General features: G+C 36.4%; 1 protein-coding gene and 1 long non-coding RNA gene across 2 annotated transcripts in view; one reads left to right on the top strand and one right to left on the bottom strand.

Annotated features, from left to right (window-relative positions):
• The window catches only part of ammecr1 (AMMECR nuclear protein 1), a 48,393-nt gene extending 29,829 nt beyond the window's left edge, over nucleotides 1–18,564 (top strand). The window contains exons 4-6 of the mRNA XM_051878539.1: nucleotides 7,728–7,818; nucleotides 7,957–8,053; nucleotides 13,608–18,564. Coding sequence (XP_051734499.1) covers nucleotides 7,728–7,818; nucleotides 7,957–8,053; nucleotides 13,608–13,722 — 303 coding nt within the window. The 3' untranslated portion in view covers nucleotides 13,723–18,564. The remainder of the gene's footprint in view (nucleotides 1–7,727; nucleotides 7,819–7,956; nucleotides 8,054–13,607) is intronic.
• The window catches only part of LOC127504122 (uncharacterized), a 1,137,365-nt gene that overhangs the window by 90,186 nt on the left and 1,023,445 nt on the right, over nucleotides 1–23,734 (bottom strand). The gene's annotated exons all lie outside the window — the stretch shown is intronic.

Raw genomic sequence — 23,734 nt, 5'->3', positions numbered from 1 at the left:
ATATTTCATGAAAAATATCTTAATTTGTGTTCCGAAGATGAACGAAAGTCTTATGGTTTTGGAACAATATGAGGGTGAGTAAATGTTGACAGAATTTTCATTTTTGGGTGAACTAACCCTTTAAGACATAACCAACTATTTTTTACTAGGATTTAATAGGAGAGAAATCATATAATTTACTAGCCTTTGGCTGATTAAAGACATTTTTTTTAGTTGCCTAGCGTGAAATTTGGTTGCATATGCAAGTGATTTACTCGCGTTGTAGAAGGTTCTCTCTCCTATTCTTAAATCATTCTCTGGCACGTCATGCTACTAGGAAACTCTACAGTGTGTGCATTCACTGCCACACACACACACACACACACACACACACTCTAGTTGTTTTTCTTGAATGGAATGCTGTTCTCTGCTATTCACTAAATCATTTACAATTCATCGCTACATTCCAAAGCATAATGTCATACTTTTCACTCCATTACATTTCATAAAAACATGTCATTCCTCTTTCACAAATCAAACACATTTTTGATTATTTTCAATGAACCTGTTAAATCGGTTCACAAATTGCACTGAACGATTCATTTGTGAATTGGACTTGATCTGATTGCATCTGTTCTTGAATCAACAAATCGGTCAGAGCGAGTCTCCAGTTAACAATTCACTGAATTCACTAGTCTGACTCGAAATGAGACAAGAACGGAGCCTTGGAGCTTGAGCGCGCGCACGACTAATGCTGCAAAAAGTCTTACTAATGCTGAATTTTATGATTTATTGTTGTAAATTAAAATCATATTTAAGTCATGACTGTCAGTGACGGTGTAAATTATATCTGCTGTTAAAGTGCGAGCAGTTTAACCCCACTGTGTGAAATGCTTGGTAAATTAAACAAAACGCTAAAATAACATAAAATATTCCAGCGCATCTTTCCCGCTGCCGTACCAGTTTCAAATGATATAAAACTAGCATGTTTGCATAGCGTTCTTCTTAAAATGTGAACACATTTTGCCCCATTTTTCATTTGTCTGTTTTTATATTGAATGTTTATGTTTGTCAACACATATTTACACACATTTTGGTTTTCCCTAATGCATATTAAGTGTCTGCATAATTTTCTAATTGACAAGTTCCATCAATTTTCCCAAGCATCTTTCACACTGGCCCCTGGCCATCGGGCAGTCCTTATTTTCAAGTTATGCTTCTGTACTTTTGCTTAAGTAAAAATGAAAAGGAGTACTTAATACTTTTATTGGAGTATTATTTTATTCATATCAAGTTATCTGTACTTTTACTGAAGTACTTGATTTGTGTACTTCGTCCACCACTGCTAAACAGCAGGGAAATAAAGACACCGTGTGCGGCAGAACTAACAGAACGAGGGCAGCAAATAGGAAGGCAAATACGCTCCAGCAGTTCAACAGTTCTTTATGTGGGAGTCCGCCCTCCGTGATAATTAGCCAAAGATGCCTTTCCATTGCAGTCATACCTGCCATAGGATGACTGATTGTGCGAGCTTTATGCTTCATCGCTCTAAGTGACAGATCATTTGCTTATCTAAGCTCCTTGAATGCCCCAGGAGTCAAGCAATTTCTTTAGTCCAAGTCCTTATGGACGTCAGCCTGGTTTCAATAACTTCTTATGAAATAAATGTTTTCTCTAATACACCTTGGCCACAATTAATGTCACCATTTTATTCAATACTTTTTTGCAACCTCCTTTTGCAAAGATAAAAGATCTGAGTCTTCACCTATAATGCCTGATGAGTTTGGAGGCTGGCAAGAGATCAGAGACCACTCTCTCTTCGGTTTTCTAGTGTTCAGGTCAGGGGACTGGGACGGTCATGGCAGAAGCTTCATTTTGTGCTCAGTGACACATTTTTGTGTTGATTTTGATGTTTGTTTTGGATCATTGTTCTGATGGAAGATCCAACCACGGCCCATTATAAGATTTCTAGCAGAAGCGGTCAGGTTTTGATTTTTTTTTTTTTTTGTTGATATTTGATTGAATCCATGATGCACATTAAAGATCCAGCAGTATGTTTAATTGTACACATGGGGCACTCAAACTCTCCTCCTCACCATGCATTAGGACGATATAGACACATGTCCTCTTCCGAGCAGATTTGTAACATTTTCTGTTGATTGGATGATCTTAATTATTGCCCTGATTGTGGAAATTGAGATTTTCAATGCTTTAGTTCTTCTCTTACAGCCACTTTCTATTTTGTGAAGCTCAACAATCTTTTGGTTCACATCAGAACTATATTCTGTGGTTTTACTCATTGTGATGAATGATTAAAGGAATTTGGCCTTTGTGTTTCCTCATATTTATATATAAATATGTATGTGTATAATACTGTGAAACTGAAAGCCATGGCTGGACGATTTCATGTTCCTTGTCACCCTGGTGTACTAAAAATAGTAAACGTAAAGTGGAATATACTTCAGATATATTTTACTCGTAATAATTTCTAAGGGTACCAATAATTGTGGCCAATGTGTATTAGAGACATTTTAGAATGTTTTTGGTTTTTTTCGCCCTACTTTCATTTGTTTTACTTGTTGAAAGGTTAGATTTGTAATTTTTTTTTAAAGACAGATTTATTACAGTTTTATTTACTTATTTATTTTTTTACAAACAATACAGGTTTATTTTCATAGCCTTCTTTGATCATATTTACCAAGGCTGCCAATGATTCTGAGCACTACTGAATGTATGGCAGAAGGCCATGTGACTGATAAAAGATGTATGGTTCAGGGTTTTCATCTTGAAGTTTGGACCATTTTTATGTTTTTGCTTAAAATAAGTTTTTACTAAAAACTAAATGCTAACATTATGAGCAGAAAGCAAAGTTAACTAGTAATTCAAAGTTTTAATAGTATTTTCTTGCCATCTACAGATGAACTGATTATAACAGTTTATTATGAAATGCTCTTAACATGCTGATTAATAGGGCTAATATTAAATGTAGAAAAAACAAAACAAGAAGAAAAAACAGTCGTCACATACCTGGTTTGAAGGGTCTGAGTCATATACTGTATATATGACCAATAAAAATCTTTATTTATTTAAACTATATTTGCTGCATTCCCATTTTCTGAAGCGTTTTAGCGAAAGTATACCTTTCTTTTACTGCTCACCGTGTTTCTGCTACGGTTTTAATATTGTTAAAATAACCGTGTTGTCAGCAGCTCTTATAACGCTTCATGTCTTTAGTGGGGGAGAGAAACAACACGCACAGAGAGAAAAGGGCTTGAATTAAGCGTGTTTGGCTCTAGATAAAAATATTAGAGTAAATAATGCCGAATGATCATTACCATAAACGCCCCTGAGCGCTTGTGGTGTGAACAGCTGTTTTGACGTGTTTCTGACTTTAAAGTGTGGAAACGATAAAGCGGTGTTACAGTTGTCATTTTCTCGCGGTCCGGTTAGAACCAGACCGTGCCTGCTCAACATCATCCTTTTCAATTGTTTGTGCCTTTAAAAAAAAAAAAAAAAAAAAAAAACTTCTCTCCTCCCCAGGATACAACATAACACATTCTAGCGCCTAAAAATTACACTATTTTATTTTTTTTTGTCCAGAAATCTTATATCAGTCTATTATGATAAAATATTATCTTTAAATTTATGCAGGGTTTTTTTTATTTTTTTTATTTACTTCTAAATTCTTGAATTTTACTATTTTAATTAAATCCAATTCTAGTCAAAACATCAAGAAAACATGCATTCAGTCATTGAGTGTCTCTGCTGACCTCTAGTGGAAATCAATGACACTAAACTGCATTTTATGATTATTGCCACTAGAGAGGCATACATTTTCTCTATAGAGTTTTTATATAGAAAAAAGAAACTGGAATAAACTTGAATGTGCTTTTTATGCATTCAAATATATATTTAGACATTAAAAAAAATCAAAAAAAATTTTTTTAAATTAAAAAATTATTTTTATTATTTCCGTTTTCTGTGTGTGAGTGGTGTTCATGTGTGGATTATGCCAGTTTTTTTTTTTTTTTTTTTTTTTTTTTTTTTTTTTAACAAAAAAACAAAAAACAAAATTCCACTTCAGGTCAAAAATGACCTAAGGCCTTCAACAGTACAACAGTAGTCAACCATCTACAGAAATATATAAATATTAACAAAATTTATTATGCTGCCATACTTAGCCTTCCAGTCTTTCTTGAAATAAGTTAATGCGTGAAAATGTCTAAATAGCGACTGTATTAATAAAATTAGTATTACTTTTCCTGGACTGGTATGAAGTCCACCTTTGGTTAGTCTTTTCAAGCTAGTATTCCCCTCAGAGTGCACTGCAGCTCAGTGTGAAACTCACAACACCTTCAGAAATCTGCAAGGTCTGCTTACATACGCAAAAAGCGCTCGGCACTCAGCCTCCAGTTTTGACAAATGGTCTGGCCACTGCAGCTCAGTGGCATGCACCCCACCCCACATTGTCAGTTTTATGGAAAAAAACTGTTGCTTTTGCAGTGTTTTTCCTCACTGTCATCTGACCGAGACTCCTCTAACCATGGCTTGCAGGCATTTAACAGCTGCATTCAGACAATAGACAATCCCACCTCAGTGATAAATACTGAGATCGAAAATCCTATTCCAAATCAGTACATGAAAAATCTTTATAATTGTCATTCAGATGTTTAGAACACTAATCTTGTCTGAATAGCAAATACTCCAAACCTGTATGAAAAATATTAAATTAAAATAAATCTATAATCAAAACTTTTAATAATACTGTATTTGTTTTGTTTCCCTGCTCACACTGCCTCTGCCTAACTAAAAACTAAAATAGCATGCTACTTTAAAATAGACATTCCACATTCTTTTCCAATCGGTTCACAAAAACATCTTGTGTTCAGATCGTGCAAATTAGAACCGAAGTCTTTATGTAGTTCTGCTGCCATTACATGTGCATTTGTACCTTTTGTCAACAGTGACCCAGTTCGGAGCTAAACAGTGTTTACACATCAAGCCCAGAGGCAATGTCCACTAGAAGTAAATTGTAGCAGCTACTTCAGGAATCTCTCATTAGTGGTGTCTGGTAATGCAAGCATCACTATTGCTCATAGGGTTAGGAATTTGAGCAAACCCTTAAGGTGTGCTATTTTTTTTCTAAGTGATGAAGCAGACGAAACTGGCTGAAATGCACTGGCTGCAATTATTCTAAAATGTTCATATTGCGATTACGCAAGCGTCACGTACAAGCATTAAACTTATTGGCATAACCAGTTTAGTATAGTTTCTATATATCTGAATAAGACAGCGGGTATATTATTATTATTATTATTATTATTATTATACAAATTTTGGATCATGTAAATGCCTTATTTGGTATATATCCACCATTACTAAACATTCATTTGACAGTTTTAAAGTCCAGCCATTGAAGAAACACATTTTTTGAAGTGAGGAGGAAGCGTTTGTGTCTCATGACCTTCAGTGTGCTGTTCATATACTCCTATGTTTTTGTAAAGGACATGAATGAGAATTGTTGATCACTCTCCAAATTTACTAAAATGTGTACTAAATGCGTAATAAATACGTATTAAATGCCAATAAATGTCAAGATTAAGAATCTTCAGTATTTCTCATAAAGATGCCATTAAAGTGCAAGTCTTAGTTTCTTCAGATCTAAAGTCGTAAGCAGAATTTGGGCATTTACCAAACCAGAAATGTGTATATATAAATAAGAGATACAAAAGCATACGCTTTGTGAAGTAGAATTAACTTTCACGCATTTAAAATTGGCATATTACTGTAAAATTGCCGGATTGCGGCAATATCTGCTTTTAACACAAGCAACAGCTTTTCATCACACTCAAAAAAGACCTCCACTGCTCCTGTTTTCTTTGTCTGAGTGGATGAGTAGAAAAGCTAGTCCAATTTAAAGTCCAATTTAACCACATGTATTTGACGAGTAAGAGGCTTTCAAGGGGCATGCACACAGAAACGTAAGATTGTGCGGTTGCACTTTATTTTACAATACGTGCACTTATGTGTACTTACAGTGTACTTACCTAAGAAAGTACTGGGTAATATAAGGTAACTACATGGATTAAGGTTACGTTCAGGGGTAGGTTCAGGGTTAGTACCTAGTTATTACCCAGTTATTGTAATTACTACAAGTACATAGTATGTACATGGGGAACAGGACTGTAAATAAAGTGCTACCAATGCTATACAGTAGTTTCCAAATGCAGAGCCGCATCACTAATGAATGAAAAAGAAGGCATGGTCTCAAAGCGATTTCAGAAATGTGGCCTGAACAGGCCCTTACTGTAAACGGCATCAACTGAATAAGTATATGTCGTGTTAAATCTTAATCACAATTATTTTGGTCAATATTGTAATTGATTTATTTAAATGGCTGTAAGTGGGCCAAATATGACCAAAACCTTATGAGTTATGTATTTATATATATATATATATATATAAGTATATTTGGTTGAAAATAAGGTTGCTATGATATCAAAATACCAACAAAATTTCACGATTCTCAATACCAATTTCGATACCACATACTAGGCTAATTTAAGTTCTCAGACAGTAATGCTATAAAATCTATTAAATCTAATTACAAAAATAGGACAAATACAATAGAAGACATAAACAAACAGTTTTTGAGTTTTTCATGCAAGTCTATCGAACAGAAAAGTATTTAGCTAATAGCCTACTACAGAAATCGAATAATCAAATGTAGAATAAAACACAGCATAGTATTCAAAGTATGAATTACACTTGCTTTGATTTTTATTAAAGCTTCAAAAGTTATTCAGTTATTTTTCTTTTGTTGTTTGATTAACATGAATGGGTCATGAAACACTAAACTACATTTTCTGAGATTTTAACAGAGTCATGTGTGTTGCACATCATGGAAGACAATGTTACCAGAAAATGTTAACTAGAAAACTAGTTTATTTTAATCTTTCTTGTGCTGTTTTCATCTTCTTGGGCCAGTTCTTCAAAAGTAATCTGATCGGTTTTCGGCTATCAGATGGGATTAAATCTTGAAAATTGGATGTTTAAAAGGAAAAAAGGATTCTGAAATCAGATTAGATCACACAATCCTAATCTTGGTTTTGATCTGGATAAAATCATCAGTTCGTGTTCTTTTTAGTAAGATTGGGATTCCTTTGATCCAAAAAAAAATCTGGATTATACTGATCCCATCAGAAGGGTGGATTTCAGGAACAAAAATGTAACAACTTTAAAACTGGTCAAAAAACAGAACATTTTTATCATGTAATACACATACACACTTTGTTTTTTTGTTTTTTTGCTCTTGATTAGTTTAACCGTTCAAGTAATAAAATAGAAGTAGACATTAGGCTACATATTTAGCTTTTCGGTAGCCTACTATAAAGTAAAAAAGAGATGTTGGTGCTCTTTGGTTGCTTTGAAAAACCAGCACAAAAGTAAGATGGATTACCTGATCCTGGATAGCAAAACATTGCATTTCTGAATCCAGATCATTCTAATCCAGATTAAACTTTTTTGAACAACTGGCCCCTGGGTTTAAAATGGTCTTTGTGTCAACGTTTTCTTGCACCATTGATGACTCATGAAACTGCGTATCCTTATAGATTAAATTTTTCCCCTCTCAACAAGCTATCTTTCCATTTTTATGTCATTGTCAGAACCAAAGTAACAGTATTTATCAGTTACAGGGCAATCAAACCGAAAAGAAAGATTTTTTTCAAAATGTCTTTATTTCTCAGGTGGGTGTTCACGGCATTAGGATAGAATTTTTTAATGAAAAAGGATCAAAGCGCACCGCCACCTACCTGCCAGAGGTTGCGAAGGAGCAAGGTGAGAAAAAAGTACACTTGCCTGAGTTTTATCTGTCTTCAGTTATAATATAACAGCAGAAACAAGATGAAGAATAGGCCACAAGGTAACACTCAATCAGTATGAAAAAACAGGATTGAATTTGTTCTCTCTCCATAGGATGGGACCACATTCAGACCATAGATTCCTTACTTCGAAAGGGAGGTTACAAAGCTCCCATCACAAATGACTTCAGGAAGACTATTAAATTGACCAGGTGAGAGAATTACCTTTTCTAAACAATTTTTGATCACTATATATAAGTGAATCTTTTAGTACTTGTGTCCAATGGTACAAGTCTCTCTTAAGGGTATTTTACACAGGATGTCAGGATGACAACAGATTTAGATGTTTTTTTTTTTTTTTTTTTTTTTCATCATAAACATTTTCTTGTTTAGTAATTCTTAACAGATCTGTATGGTAGTTATATGCCAACTCTAGCCTTGGAGGTTCACTTTGAGTTTTGCTCCAACATTGATCAAACTCACCTGCCTATAACTTTCCAGTAACACTGAAGATCGTAATTAGTTATTCAGGTGTGTTTGATTAGGGTTGGAGCTAAACTCTGCAGGAAAGTGGATCCCGAGGGCCAGAGTTTAGAACCCCTACTTCTGAACCATCTTTTTGCATCTCCATGTGGTCTGTAATGTTCTGCAATGTTTTCCATGTGTGCTTTGGTGTGCACAGGAGTTTTTGATTTAAATATCCTTTTGGTAAAACACCTAAATTTACCTTGAAAAAACCTTTCAGAAAATAGTTTTGTCAGAATCGCCCTCAAGCTTGGTAAAACAAGTCTGACTCTTTGACAAGAAATTGTCAAGCTTTCAAATGAGACCAGTAATATGCCTTGTAGACTAAAGTTCATGAACTGCAGCCATTTCATTTTGGGTATGTTATTTTCAGCTTGAAAGAAGTGTTAAAGAAGTGTGTCTCCTTGAAGACTTCAATGTAAATGCCCACTGCTATAATTGGGCTATGATAATAGCATCTTTGCTTATAAATATTACACTTTTGAAAGCTTTTATTACGGTTTTACTATTACAGCTGCCAAGATCAACTAATCGTGACACATGTTGGTTATAGCAGTATATTTAGATCTACTCCCATTGCATAAAATGTTGCACTGCTGAGCATTTTATCCAACTCGACTTCTGCACTCATAAATACTTTCATAATAACTAACACAGTGCAAACACTATTTAAATAAGAGATTCATTGTGCAGTTGGGACAGTGTCGATTATAACAGGAGTTTTGGTGCGGAATCATTCACTAATAAACTTGTGCTGAATTGACAGCTCCAGTGAATACAAAGGGAGCTTTCTTTGTTTGCTTTCTGGATAAAATGTAATCACAATTTAAATAACATCTTCGTGCTACTGTGAGAAACAATGTAAAGTTGACAGTTCGGCTTGATTTACTGAAGCATAAGAGCAATTTCAGCATTTCTGGTAAATGGTGCTATTACTGTTATGAAGGTGAAAAATGCTATATTTCTATGGTAAATTCCCTGAATTGCCATTTATAACCACTAGAAAGTGGAAGAACCACTCATTGTCTCATTCTACTCACTAATAGCTTTTGTTTTTTTATTTATATTTAGACATTATAGAAATCATTATTATATTACAAATCACATTTTGTCCACTACATTTGTACTGTGGGATTTTTGCAATTATGCCACATTATGATTACAAAGAAACATGAAATTGGTGTTAAGTGGAGACATGGAGTGAGCATTTTTTACCTATCATTTATTTCAAATATTTATATTTACAAAAAAATTTGTGTGAAACCTGAAAATGGTGTTACAAACAGGAGACTTGGAGTAAGCATTTTGTTACTTATTTCATATATCTATATCTACCACAAAAAAAATGTGTGCAAAAGCATGCTTAATGTAGTTAATGTGGAAAATGCGCCTTTAGTGGAGATTTCTGGTGGGAAAACAAACACTATTTGGAAAATGAAAGTGACCATTAAAACCCATAGATGGCAGCAGAGGATCACTCATTGGATTAATCCACTCACTTATATACTACTTTTCACAAGTTTTGCTTTCAGAATTATATTTAGACATTATAAAATCACTATTATAACTTTTTAAATCACATTTAGTCAGTTTACCACTTTACCACATTTTGTTACCTATCATTTATTTCAATTATCTAAATCTACAAAAAGTGTGTAAGCATACTTAGTGTGCATTAAGTTATTATAGTTTAACCCTTTAATTTCTGTTACAGTTCGGTTAAAATTCATAATGTAATCATATTCAACTTATGTACATCATGTATTATAACCAATGCAAGAGGGCGTCAACAGCCTGATTGTTGTTACACTTTACAGCATGATCAAATCCTTGTTTAATATTGGCCAAACAACATTTAATTCAAATGTCCACTTATATTTCTTTATGATAGAGATGCTACAGCCACTGTAATTTCTTGAACAAGAACATGTGGACAAAAAACAGGCAAACTCAGAGCAAAATTTATTTTGAAATTCGATGAACAGTTCACATATTTAGAAATATATTGAATTATTCTCCTGTGTTGGCATAGGTTTATTAACAAAAGCTGAGACTTTGTTTCATATCACAAAGTAACCTGCTTCTGTCTGTTACCTATTTTCTGATTTGGACCTCGCCATTCTTAGCACTGAAGCTAAACATTTTTGGACAAAGAAGTTACACTGGAGGAAGTAAATGAAGTAATATCACAGTTACCTAATAACAAATCTGTGAGTCCTGATGACTTAAGTGCCGAATTCTATAAAAGATTCAGGAATAATCTTGTACTAATTATTCAGCGTTTGATTAAAAGTGCAACAGCACATAGTAAATTTCCACCAACAATGTACCGAGCGAGTGTAATATTAATTCCAAAACCTGGACGGGATAAGCTGCAAATGTCTTCCTATCGTCTGATTTCTTATTCCAATTGAATCTAAGATTAGAAGTAAAATTCTAGTGAACAGACTGAAAAAATACATTTGTTCAATTATTCATCAGGACCAGACTGGTTTTATACTCAATAGGCATATATATTTCAATCTGAGATGGCTGTTTAACATAATTTATAACAAGAAAAACTTAAAGGCATGTGTAATTTCACTAGATGCTGAACAAGCCTTTGACCAATTAGAATGGAAATATATGATTAATGTTCTAATGAAATTTGAATTCTGTTGAGAATTGATCAAATGGATTAAAATAATTTCTGCACATCCAGTTGCCTATGTTATTACTAATCAAGACATTTCAAATCCGTTTCAACAATCTCGTGGCATGCGACAGGGATGCCCACTATCTCCTTTCTTGTTAGCAATATCGATGGAACCACTGGCAGTCAGTATAGATGGCAGATCCCAACATGTTCTGCTGTATGCGGATGATATTCTTTTATAGATTTCTAACCCAGAAATGTCTATCTACCATTACTTGATATTCTTGAAAAATTTTGTAGTTTTTCTGGATTTATGATAATTTGGAGGATTAATGGCAGTCTCTGATCTAGATCAAGAATTTTTAGACAGCAGCAAATTTAAAATAGCAAAATATTCCTTTAAATATTTAGGTATAGTTACCTGAAACTTGATATACATATTGTCAACAGGGCATTCTGAGTAGAGTTTTATGAATTTATGATGCTTGGGGAAAGAAACTTTTGTTGTGCCTGGCTGTTCGGGTGCTGAGTAGTTCTTGGAGAGTGGGAAGGGAAGTACCGATAATTCTCTTAGCAGTCCGAACTGTTCGTTGTAGTCTTCTGTGGTCTGATTTGGTAGCTGAACCAAAGCAGACATTTGTGGCTATATTTAATATGGGTTTTTAAATAAGTTCACTTAAAGGGTTAGTTTACTTCACAATTAAAATTCCTGATAATTTACTCACCACCATGTCATCCAAGATGTTTCTTTTTTTTTTCTTCAGTCGAAAAGAAATTATGGTTTTTGAGGAAAACATTCCAGGATTTTTCTCCATATAGTGGACTTCACTGGGATTGAAGGTCCAAATTGCCATTTCAGTGCAGCTTCAAAGGGCTCTACACAATCCCAGACGAGGAATAAGAGTATCTAGCAAAATAATCGGTCATTTTCTAAAAAAAAACAAAAAAACAAATTTCTATACTTTTTAACCACAAATGCTCGTCTTGCACTGCTCTGCGATGTGCCATGCATTACATAATCATGTTGGAAAGGTCACGTGTGACGTAGGCAGAAGTACTGATCTAGTGTCTACAAAGCGAAAGTGCAAAGACTAAAGGCCCTTTCACACAGGACGCGACAACGGCACCACTGTGCTATGAAACCCATTTATTTCAATGGTGTGCGCTGCGCGAGGAAGGTTTGTTGGTGCGTCGACCAAAGTGCACGTGCAGCGGAGCGCACCATTGGCACGCACGTACGCCGCGGTCAAAGTTCAAAATAGTTAAACTTTCGCCGCTGCGCTCTATGACGATTACCTGCGCGGCCAATAGAAACAGGCCATCAAATGACTAGACGTATAAAAGTTTTGAAAACTCTGCCTACTTTGCTCTGGCCAGCGCAAATCGCTTTGTATCCAAAGGGTTACGCTAAACCCAGCGGCCAGCACAGCGCATTCCGCGTCCTGTCTGAAAAGGCCAAAAATCAAACGGCCTTTACAAAAAAAGGTAAAACAACAATGTCGGAAGATTTTGAAGTTGGAGGAGAAAATGAGATGGAGTTTTTCGCCCTATCGCGGTACTTCCGCCTACGTCACTCGTGACCTTTCCAACGTGCAAGACGAGCATTTGTGGTTAAAAAGATAATTTTTAAAAAAAACAAATTTTTATTTTTTTTTTAGAAAATGACCAATCGTTTCACTAGATAAGACTCTTATTCCTCGTCTGGGATCATGTAGAGCTCTTTGAAGCTGCCTGAAACTGACATTTGGACCTTCAACCCGTTGAACCCCAGTGAAGTCCGCTATATGGAGAAAAATCCTGGAATGTTTTCCTCAAAAACCTTGATTTCTTTTTGACTGAAGAAAGAAAGACATTAACATCTTGGATGACATGGGGGTGAGTAAATTATCAGGAAATTTTTATTCTGAAATCAATTAATCCTTTGTTAAAAGTTAATTTTAATGTTCTGTAATTGTCAATTGATCAATTAAAAAGAAATATTTTCTTTTTAAGAAATATTCTCGTATTTTGCAGTTTAGGACTGGCTTTCAATTATACTGTAATGTTTAATGGCTATAATTACACCCACAAATTGAAAAATAAAATCCATTTAATAGATGCATGAGTGATTGGTGTCTGTGATAATGGCATTCGTAGTACTTAGTAAAGATGCCACTAAACAAAACTTATAAAATATCAAAAATTCTGTTTCCACTTTAATTTGGTGATTTAATGTGATTACATACTGTAATGTTTGGTGTGATTAATCATGATTAATTGCTGAAATCTCTGTGATTAATTGTTTTTTAATAATGTAATTTAATAATTATTGTTTTTTTGTTTTGTTTTTTTAATAAGAAAAGTCATTTTTGGTACCTTTTATGTTGTTTTGGTGCTTTACAGACTATGCTCTCATTCAGTTTTATTGCATGGAAAAGAGCACCTTGGAGAAAAATGTTAAATTTCTCCTTTTGTGTTCCACAGAGGAAAGTTAATGTTTGAAACATGAAGGTGATTGATTATGTCATTTCCAAGACTTTGATTTTTACAGTCATCACAGGCCTGTGTTGTGAACAGTATTTTGACACTGTTCTGACGCTTACCCCCTTTTTTCACCATTGTTTTAGGTACCGTAGTGAAAAGATGACAATGAGCTACGCAGAATACATCGCCCACCGCCAGCATCATCACTACCAGAATGGCATCGGGCACCCTCTCCCTCCATACAACCATTATTCCTGACAGCGAGCCGCATGACCAGTCACTGGACCTCTCTGCGGACATCTTCCCAGGAGAGCCCGCCTCCTCGTGGTCTAGCTATCTGTACTACTGTACCATTTTATGATGATAGTTTCCGTTGCCATGTCGACAGTCAGATGGAGGCATGGCAGCGGGTGCAAATAAGCATTAGGTGATTATAAAGCGAAAAAATTCATTTTGTCATTTTTATTATTTGTATTAATTTAGTTTTTGCAGCATATATATATATATATATCGACCCCTTCCTTTTTTTTTTTAAGCAAATAAACAAATACTATGTTTTTTTGTTGTTTCAACAAATTTCCTAATCAGGTTTCTAAGTCTGTGGATGGAAATAAGTCATATTAAATGATGGGCTAGTTTTGAAGATAGTAAACTTTTATCTATGCTTTTGTGACTTGCTTTATTCGGCGCAATTTTTTTCCCCCTTTTATTGTTTCTTATTAGTTTGACTTTTTATCATGTAGGCAACCACAGGGTTTAAGGGATGTTCTTTCCTCTCTGTGTAATTCCTCTGATTATTTTCCTTTTATGAGGGGTGATTTTCTGTTTTCCTTTCTTTCTTTTGTAAATGTTGTGGGTTGTAGGGTTACGCAGTGTGAGGCTGAGTTAGGCAGTGAAGATCTAGTGAAGTCTTGTTTGTTTTTTTCCTGTTGACTCAAACTCGTCAGATAATTGAAACCACTATAATAAATTTGCTGTTGGGGATACCAGAATATTTGCCATAATGCAAAGGCCTGTTGCTCTTAGCGTTATTGGTGTTGATTTAAATTGAATTTACTTAAACAGTCAGTTAAACCTTTTTTGTGTAGATTTGATACACTTTGTGTTTAAAAAAAACAGAATATTAATCTGCTAGTAATTAATCTCTAATTTTACTTCTCATGTTGATGTGTTGTATTAGTGTTTGTTAGTGTTGTTCGTGAGATCGCAAGTATAAGTCTGTATTCAGAATAAGGGAGTAAATGAATGAAGTGTTTTATAGTCAGAGATTAAAGTTAGTTAAAGGGATAGTTCACCCAAAAATGATCATTCTGTCATCATTTACTCACCCTCAAGTTGTTCCAAACCTGTGTGAATTTCTTTAAGAAGATATTTTTAGGAACATGGGTAACCAAACAGGCCTAGGGCCCCATTGAATTCCATAGTATGGAGAAAAAAAAATACTACGGAAGTAAATGGAGCCCATCAACTGTTTGGTGTCTGATATCATCTTTTGTGTTCAGCAGAAGAAAGAAACTCATACAGGTTTGGAAGAACATGAGGGTGAATAAATGATGACAGTGTTAATTTTAGGGTGAACTGTCCCTTTAAGGTCAATTAGGTTCATAACTGACCTTATGGCCAGAAAGCTGTCTGAATTTGTCTGTTTTGTTTTGCTCCTATTTTGTCACACAGAGAGGAAAACCTTTTGAGAGACCAAGGTCAAATGACAGGGACAAGCTAAAAAAAAAGCCATACTTTTTTCTCTCTCTTTAAAAAAAAAAAAAAAAAAAAAAGCAGGCTGTGGCAGGGTGGTTGCCCTAAATGCCTATTTTTTTTTAATTCATTTTTCTCCTGGCACGGGAATCTTCACTCTGCTAATTTTTTTGTTTTGTTTTTAATGATCTGGTCTTATGTATAAATGTTAATTTCTGTCTCGCATGGCAGCAATGTTTACATCTCTGTACAAATGCCACTATATTTACAGTTGCTGTAATGGAGAAGATCATTGAGCAGATGCTAGTGTGGCTTTTTAACCCCCTCGACATCATGCGGTGAAGTTTGTTTGAAAAGTGTTGTCAGGAAGTTAATTTGTAAACAATGGTTATATCCGTCTCCATTTTCTCTGACAATTTGTACTATGTCAGGTCCATTCTGAAAAGACCACGTCTCGGTGTCTTTTTTTTTTTAATCGCGTGTCGTCTTATCTGTAGATGCAGTGAATTAGCTTTCGAGTTTCAGTTTTTTGACTGACTCTGAAAGGAAAAATGGGAGAGGTTCTTTTGAAAACCAGAAAACTATTTCCTGTCATTTGTTTTCATATGCAAAATGTTAAGGGCTTTTGGGGTTCCATCCACAGTCATTATCAAGTTCACTATAACCTAAAAAACAAACAAAAAAACAATCTGATTTCAGTTGTGTTGCCTTAAAAATGGTTATAACATGGACCAGTAAATGTTGCCCAGAGTGCTCAACTAGCAGATTATTTTGGCCAGCATCACAACGTGACAGTTTGACCAGCAACTTCAGCCACTGTGCGTGAAGTTTTTGAGCAAAGATGTCTGTTTGCCAAACGTCAACTGTTTATCATGTTTTGTTTTGTTTTTTTAATATTGAGGCCCTCCACTGCCCAGTTGTGACCCTTTTTGTTTTTTAAATAATAATTTGCTTCTCTAAATCCAACCAATAGTGACACATTTGTGGTGTCAGTCTTTTAATAACCCTTTAAATATCTCCACTTCACTGCCTCAGTTTTGAACCCAGTTATTGTTTTATAGTTGGACAATCAGGGCCTCATTTTTGGTCCATTAAAACAGCACAAACTGAACTTTTTTTTTTTTTTTTTTTTTTTTTTTTTTTTTTTTTGCTGCAAAACCAAGTCTTTGCATTTAAGAAAATTTGATGTATACAAATTTGCAATACATTTGTTGCATGAATAGGAGGCCTCCTGTTAAACATGGCATGCTTGTTTCACTGCTATATAGATATGAGAAAACAGACTATATAAAATGGTGCTATTGGACCTCATGTTGGGGGTGGTCGCAGTAAATGTGACTGGTCATGCGGACTCATTGATCATATCAGACTTTTTATTATCCTCAATATATGCAGATCTGTTTTACAGGTGTTTTTTTTCCTACCAGTGTAACAAAATCTCCTGCAGGTTTGAAAGGACAAGTAGTGACGAGTCTAACCCCATCTTTCCCTCATGGCCTGGGGGACACGGGCATATGCTTATATCATCTGTTATAGATGTGCACATTTACGCAATACACAATTACCCTGGAGTTTCACTCTTTGTATCCGTTGTTGAATGCTGTCGATGTCCGCATTCATTTACATTGCCATTTTGAACTACGGCTGGCTTAACCAGCCGAACGCTGTTGCCGTAATATGGCCAAAGCGATAATGATGTTCAATGTGCTGAGTTTACTTTGCTAACAATGTTTGTTCAAAGATCCTTGGTTCATTTTGTTGCAATTGATGCTGTGATGAAAGACATTTGTTGGTTTCTTTCATAGTGCTATATGTGTATGTCTATACATTAAGTTTTTGAAAACTTAGCTTAAAGTATTTTGTGATTCCTAGTGTAGTTTGAACATGCACTTTGGGACATTAACTTTAGCAATCCCTGGCACATTTGAACACTAGAAACTCTCAGCACCTGTCCTGCAGTTACATTGCTCAAAGATGAGTCGAATGTTGTGGCCCTTTTTTATTTTTCATTTTCTCATTACACTGTCCTTCATTTTCTGTAACTTTTAACACAATTGGGACTAGTGCTTGGTAAGTATAGCTAATGCTCATTTTAGGCATAAATGTTGGGTTGTCACACCTACATACGAGCTTCACATTTACTGTTAAAACCATAGTCATTTGGAAGTTAGGCTCATGTTACCTTTGTGTGTTCAACCGAACCAAAGATGCCTCCAGCCATGTCCAAATGCTGCTCTACAGACCTGCCTTCCTGTCCTTCCAAAAACCTTCCCTGCAAGAGAAATGTCTTTTTTGTTTTTGTGTATTTACTTTTTTTTTTTCTTTTGTACAATTTCTAATATTGTTTTAGGTTTTTAGCTACCTAAGTTCAATGAATTTTCATTGTAGCTGTTTCTGAAACCTTGCACGGTGTCTATGACCGTAATACTAGGTTGCACTTTTTTTTTATTTTGTTTTCATCATTGTTATTATTATCTATTTTTGTAAAGAAAGAAAACCCCATAGCGTGCCTCTTAGATTTATGGGTTTCTTAATGTGTTTTTTTTCCTAAGACCAGCAGTTATACTTTATACAAAAGATGAGCTAATCCTTATTTTTAAATGCCATTTAAGGAGAAAAAAAAAAAAGCCTTTTTTCTTTACTCTGGACCCAGTAGCTGCACTGGCATACAATCGCACTGATAGATATAGGGGGGAAAAAACTATAAATAATAATAATAATAATAATGATGATGATGATGATAAAAATAAATGTAAGAACTATAATAAACTTGTTTAAAAACTTTTTTGTAAAAAAAAAAAAAAAGTTAAAGTAAACAATGACTGTTTTTGTACATCAAGTTAATTCTTTAAAAAAAAAAAATATTTTGGACCTAGTTTCTAATTATTATTTTAGTGGTTTTCTATGTTCTGGAACTTTGAGAAGATGAGTTTTGATCGTGCCCTTCGATGATTGACATCTTGCAGTGTTGTCATTGCGGGCACTGGGGTTGCCTGGTGTAGCCCCCTATGCCCACCACTTTGTTTTATTTCTGTTTTGAGTTTGGATTCTCTCTTGCTTTAGGAACTTAAAATTGCTGAAGTAATGACTTGGTGAAAAAAGAAACAAAGAGAAAAACAACTCCCCTGTAGAACTAGATCCTTTACCCCATTGAATTGCTGTTAGAGTGATGAGACTTGAAATGGGCATTTATTATGAATATGATAGTATGGCTCCAAAAAAAAGACAAAAATTACAAAATCTACAAAAAAAAAAAACGTGTTGGGTTGGGGGGTTGGGGGTGGCAAATAGATGGGTTAGATGTGGGTATGTGAGCTATGGCTGTGGCAATGATAATGTAGTTTTAAAACATTATTGTTATTACCTTTTAAATCATTTATCCAATAAAAAATCTGAAAGAACAAGCATTACGTGTCTTTATTCCATTTTCCATTTTTTGATAAAGTTCTGGAGCGTGTTGTGGCTACTCAGTTAATTTAGAAACAGTCTTTTAGAAACCTTTTTTAAATCTGGTTTCAGAATAGGGCATGGTACTGAGACGGCTTTAGTAAAGGTTGTAAACCATCTAATTGCAGCTGATTCTGGTGCATGCAGTATCTTAGTCTTATTAGACCTCAGTGCTGCTTTTGACACCATTTTCCATTCTGTTCTGCTGAACAGGCTGCATAGTTGGCTGAGTCTTTCTGAAACAGTATTCAGTCTTATTTAACCAATCATGCCCAGTTTGTTTGTTTGGGCAATCACAAATCTGATACCGTGCCTGTTCAACAGGGAGTTCCTCAGGGTTCAGTGTTGGGCCCAATTTTATTTAACATATACATCGATTAGGCATAACATTATGAGCACTGACAGGTGAAGTGAATAACACTGATTATCTCTTCATCACGGCACCTGTTAGTGGGTGGGATATATTAGGCAGCAAGTGAACATTTTGTCCTCAAAGTTGATGTGTTAGAAGCAGGAAAAATGGGCAAGCGTAAGGATTTGAGCGAGTTTGACAAGGGCCAAATTGTGATGGCTAGACGACTGGGTCAGAACATCTCTAAAACTGCAGCTCTTGTGGGGTGTTCCCGGTCTGCAGTGGTCAGTATCTATTAAAAGTGGTTCAAGGAAGGAACAGTGGTGAATCGGCGACAGGGTCATGGGTGGCCAAGGCTCACTGATGTACGTGGTGTGATTTTTTTTTCTTCTTTTTTTTTTCCCTCTCCCCCAAACAGTTCAGCAGAAATCCCCGCTCTGCAACCAATTTCATTGGCTGAGGTTACAGTGACGGGTAGGTTTAGGGATCAGGGTTGGGTGTAGATAATAATTACTGTGACTGACATGGCCAATGAAATGTTTAGAATCGGCTCCAGGGTGGGATTTTTGCTGAAGTGGTTTGGGGAAAAGAAATTACGCATGTATGTGGGGAGTGAAGGATGGCCCATGTGGTCCAACAGACGAACTACTGTAGCTCAGATTGCTCAAGAAGTTAATGCTGGTTCTGATAAAAAGGTGTCAGAACGCACAGTGCATCACAGTTTGTTGTGTATGGGGCTGCATAGCCGGAGACCAGTCAGGGTGCCCATGCTGACCCCTGTCCACAGACGAAAGCGCCAACAGTGGGCACGTGAGCATCAGAACTGGACCACGGAGCAATGGAAGAAGGTGGCCTGGTCTGATGAATCAAGTTTCTTTTACATCACGTGGATGGCCGGGTGCGTGTGCGTCTCTTACCTGGGGAACACATGACACCAGGATGCACTATGGGAAGAAGGCAAGCCGAAGGAGGCAGTGTGATGCTTTGGGCAATGTTCTTCTGGGAAACCTTGGGTCCTGCCATCCATGTGGATGTTACTTTGACACATACCACCTACCTAAGCATTGTTGCAGACCATGTACACCCTTTCATGGAAATGGTATTCCCTGGTGGCTGTGGCCTCTTTCAGCAGGATAATACGCCCTGCCACAAAGCAAAAATGGTTCAGGAATGGTTTGAGGAGCACAACAAGGAGTTTGAGGTGTTGACTTAGCCTCCAAATTCCCCAGATCTCAATCCAATGGAGCATCTGTGTACTTTCAGGGGTCTAGTGGAGTCCATGCCTCGATGGGTCAGGGCTGTTTTGGCAGCAAAAGGGGGACCAACACAATATTAGGGAGGTGGTCATAATGTTATGCCTGATCGGTGTACATGCTTCCACTTGGGCAGAGTATCAGGAAATATGGTCTTGGGTATCACTGTTATGCAAATGATACTCACATTTACATCACCACTAGCCCTGATGTCCATTGCTTATTAATAACTTTGTGTAGTTGTCTAGAAGAGATCAGTATTTGGATGCAAAATAACTTCCTGAAGCTGAACGGCTCTAAAACTGAACTGATGCAGATTGGTACAGTGGCGGCTACTCGTTAGGCCTATCAGATCAGTTTGGTTGTTGATTCTAGCATGGTAATTCCCACTTCACAGGTGCAGAATCTTGGAGTTATTTTTGATCCACAGTTAACATTTGAGACACATAAAACATCTCTAAAACTCCTTTTCGTTGCTTGAATCAAGACTTTTTCTCACTTTTGCTGACACAGAAAGGCTTATACAGGTGCTGGTCATATAATTAGAATATCATCAAAAAGTTGATTTTTTTTCACTAATTCCATTCAAAAAGTGAAACTTGCATATTCATTCATTACACACAGACTGATATATTTCAAATGTTTATTTCTTTTAATTTTGATGATTATAACTGACAACTAAGGAAAATCCCAAATTCAGTATCTCAGAAAATTAGAATATTACTTAAGACCAATACAAAGAAAGGATTTTCAGAAATCTTGGCCAACTGAAAAGTATGAACATGAAAAGTATGAGCATGTACAGCACTCAATACTTAGTTGGGGCTCCTTTTACCTGAATTACTGCAGCAATGCGGCGTGGCGAGTCGATCAGTCTGTGGCACTGCTCAGGTGTTATAAGAGCCCAGGTTGCTCTGATAGTGGCCTTCAGCTCTTCTGCATTGTTGGGTCTGGCATATTGCATCTTCCTCTTCACAATACCCCATAGATTTTCTATGGGGTTAAGGTCAGGCGAGTTTGCTGGCCAATTAAGAACAGGGATACCATGGTCCTTAAACCAGGTACTGGTAGCTTTGGCACTGTGTGCAGGTGCCAAGTCCTGTTGGAAAATGAAATCTGCATCTCCATAAAGTTGGTCAGCAGCAGGAAGCATGAAGTGCTCTAAAACTTCCTGGTATACGGCTGCATTGACCTTGGACCTCAGAAAACACAGTGGACCAACACCAGCAGATGACATGGCACCCCAAACCATCACTGACTGTGGAAACTTTACACTGGACCTCAAGCAACGTGGATTGTGTGCCTCTCCTCTCTTCCTCCAGACTCTGGGACCCTGAAATGCAAAATTTACTTTCATCAGAGAACATAACTTTGGACCACTCAGCAGCAGTCCAGTCCTTTTTGTCTTTAGCCCAGGCGAGACGCTTCTGACGCTGTCTGTTGTTCAAAAGTGGCTTGACATAAGGAATGAAACCCATGTCTTGCATACGTCTGTGCGTAGTGGTTCTTGAAGCACTGACTCCAGCTGCAGTCCACTCTTTGTGAATCTCCCCCACATTTTTTAATGGGTTTTGTTTCACAATCCTCTCCAGGGTGCGGTTATCCCTATTGCTTGTACACTTTTTTCTACCACATCTTTTCCTTCCCTTCGCCTCTCTATTAATGTGCTTGGACACAGAGCTCTGTGAACACCCAGCCTCTTTTGCAATGACCTTTTGTGTCTTGCCCTCCTTGTGCAAGGTGTCAATGGTCGTCTTTTGGACAACTGTCAAGTCAGCAGTCTTCCCCATGATTGTGTAGCCTACAGAACTAGACTGAGACCATTTAAAGGCCTTTGCAGGTGTTTTGAGTTAATTAGCTGATTAGAGTGTGGCACCAGGTGTCTTCAATATTGAACCTTTTCACAATATTCTGAGATACTGAATTTGGGATTTTCCTTAGTTGTCAGTTATAATCAAAATTAAAAGAAATAAACATTTGAAATATATCAGTCTGTGTGTAATGAATGAATATAATATACAAGTTTCACTTTTTGAATGGAATTAGTGAAATAAATCAACTTTTTGATGATATTCTAATTATATGACCAGCACCTGTATATTATACAGGGATCACATTACACCGGTGCTTTCACAGTTGCACTGGCTTCCCATTAATGCTAGAATTGGTTTTAAAATTCTAATTTTAACATATAAGGTGCTACATGGGACTGCATCAGCATATCTTTGTGATCTTGTTACTAACTCTTACTTCATCAGGCTTCAGGTAAACTCAAGACCATGTGGGAAAGAAACTATGGAATGTGCTTCCTCTTACCATCAGAAACACACCAACGTTGGGGCACTTTAAAAAGTTGATCAAGACGCATTTATTTAAGGCTGTTTTTAATTAGTTGTTGTATTGTCCAAAGTGTCAAACGCAGTGGACCAACACCAGCAGATGACATGGCACCCCAAACCATCACTGACTGTGGAAACTTTACACTGGACCTCAAGCAACGTGGATTGTGTGCCTCTCCTCTCTTCCTCCAGACTCTGGGACCCTGAAATACAAAATTTACTTTCATCAGAGAACATAACTTTGGACCACTCAGCAGCAGTCCAGTCCTTTTTGTCTTTAGCCCAGGCGAGACGCTTCTGACGCTGTCTGTTGTTCAAAAGTGGCTTGACATAAGGAATGAAACCCATGTCTTGCATACGTCTGTGCGTAGTGGTTCTTGAAGCACTGACTCCAGCTGCAGTCCACTCTTTGTGAATCTCCCCCACATTTTTTAATGGGTTTTGTTTCACAATCCTCTCCAGGGTGCGGTTATCCCTATTGCTTGTACACTTTTTTCTACCACATCTTTTCCTTCCCTTCGCCTCTCTATTAATGTGCTTGGACACAGAGCTCTGTGAACACCCAGCCTCTTTTGCAATGACCTTTTGTGTCTTGCCCTCCTTGTGCAAGGTGTCAATGGTCGTCTTTTGGACAACTGTCAAGTCAGCAGTCTTCCCCATGATTGTGTAGCCTACAGAACTAGACTGAGACCATTTAAAGGCCTTTGCAGGTGTTTTGAGTTAATTAGCTGATTAGAGTGTGGCACCAGGTGTCTTCAATATTGAACCTTTTCACAATATTCTGAGATACTGAATTTGGGATTTTCCTTAGTTGTCAGTTATAATCAAAATTAAAAGAAATAAACATTTGAAATATATCAGTCTGTGTGTAATGAATGAATATAATATACAAGTTTCACTTTTTGAATGGAATTAGTGAAATAAATCAACTTTTTGATGATATTCTAATTATATGACCAGCACCTGTATATTATACAGGGATCACATTACACCGGTGCTTTCACAGTTGCACTGGCTTCCCATTAATGCTAGAATTGGTTTTAAAATTCTAATTTTAACATATAAGGTGCTACATGGGACTGCATCAGCATATCTTTGTGATCTTGTTACTAACTCTTACTTCATCAGGCTTCAGGTAAACTCAAGACCATGTGGGAAAGAAACTATGGAATGTGCTTCCTCTT

The sequence above is a fragment of the Ctenopharyngodon idella genome, chromosome 21 (genome assembly GCF_019924925.1).
Source record: "Ctenopharyngodon idella isolate HZGC_01 chromosome 21, HZGC01, whole genome shotgun sequence".
NCBI lineage: Eukaryota > Metazoa > Chordata > Actinopteri > Cypriniformes > Xenocyprididae > Ctenopharyngodon > Ctenopharyngodon idella.
This window is presented reverse-complemented; position numbering and strand designations above follow the sequence as displayed.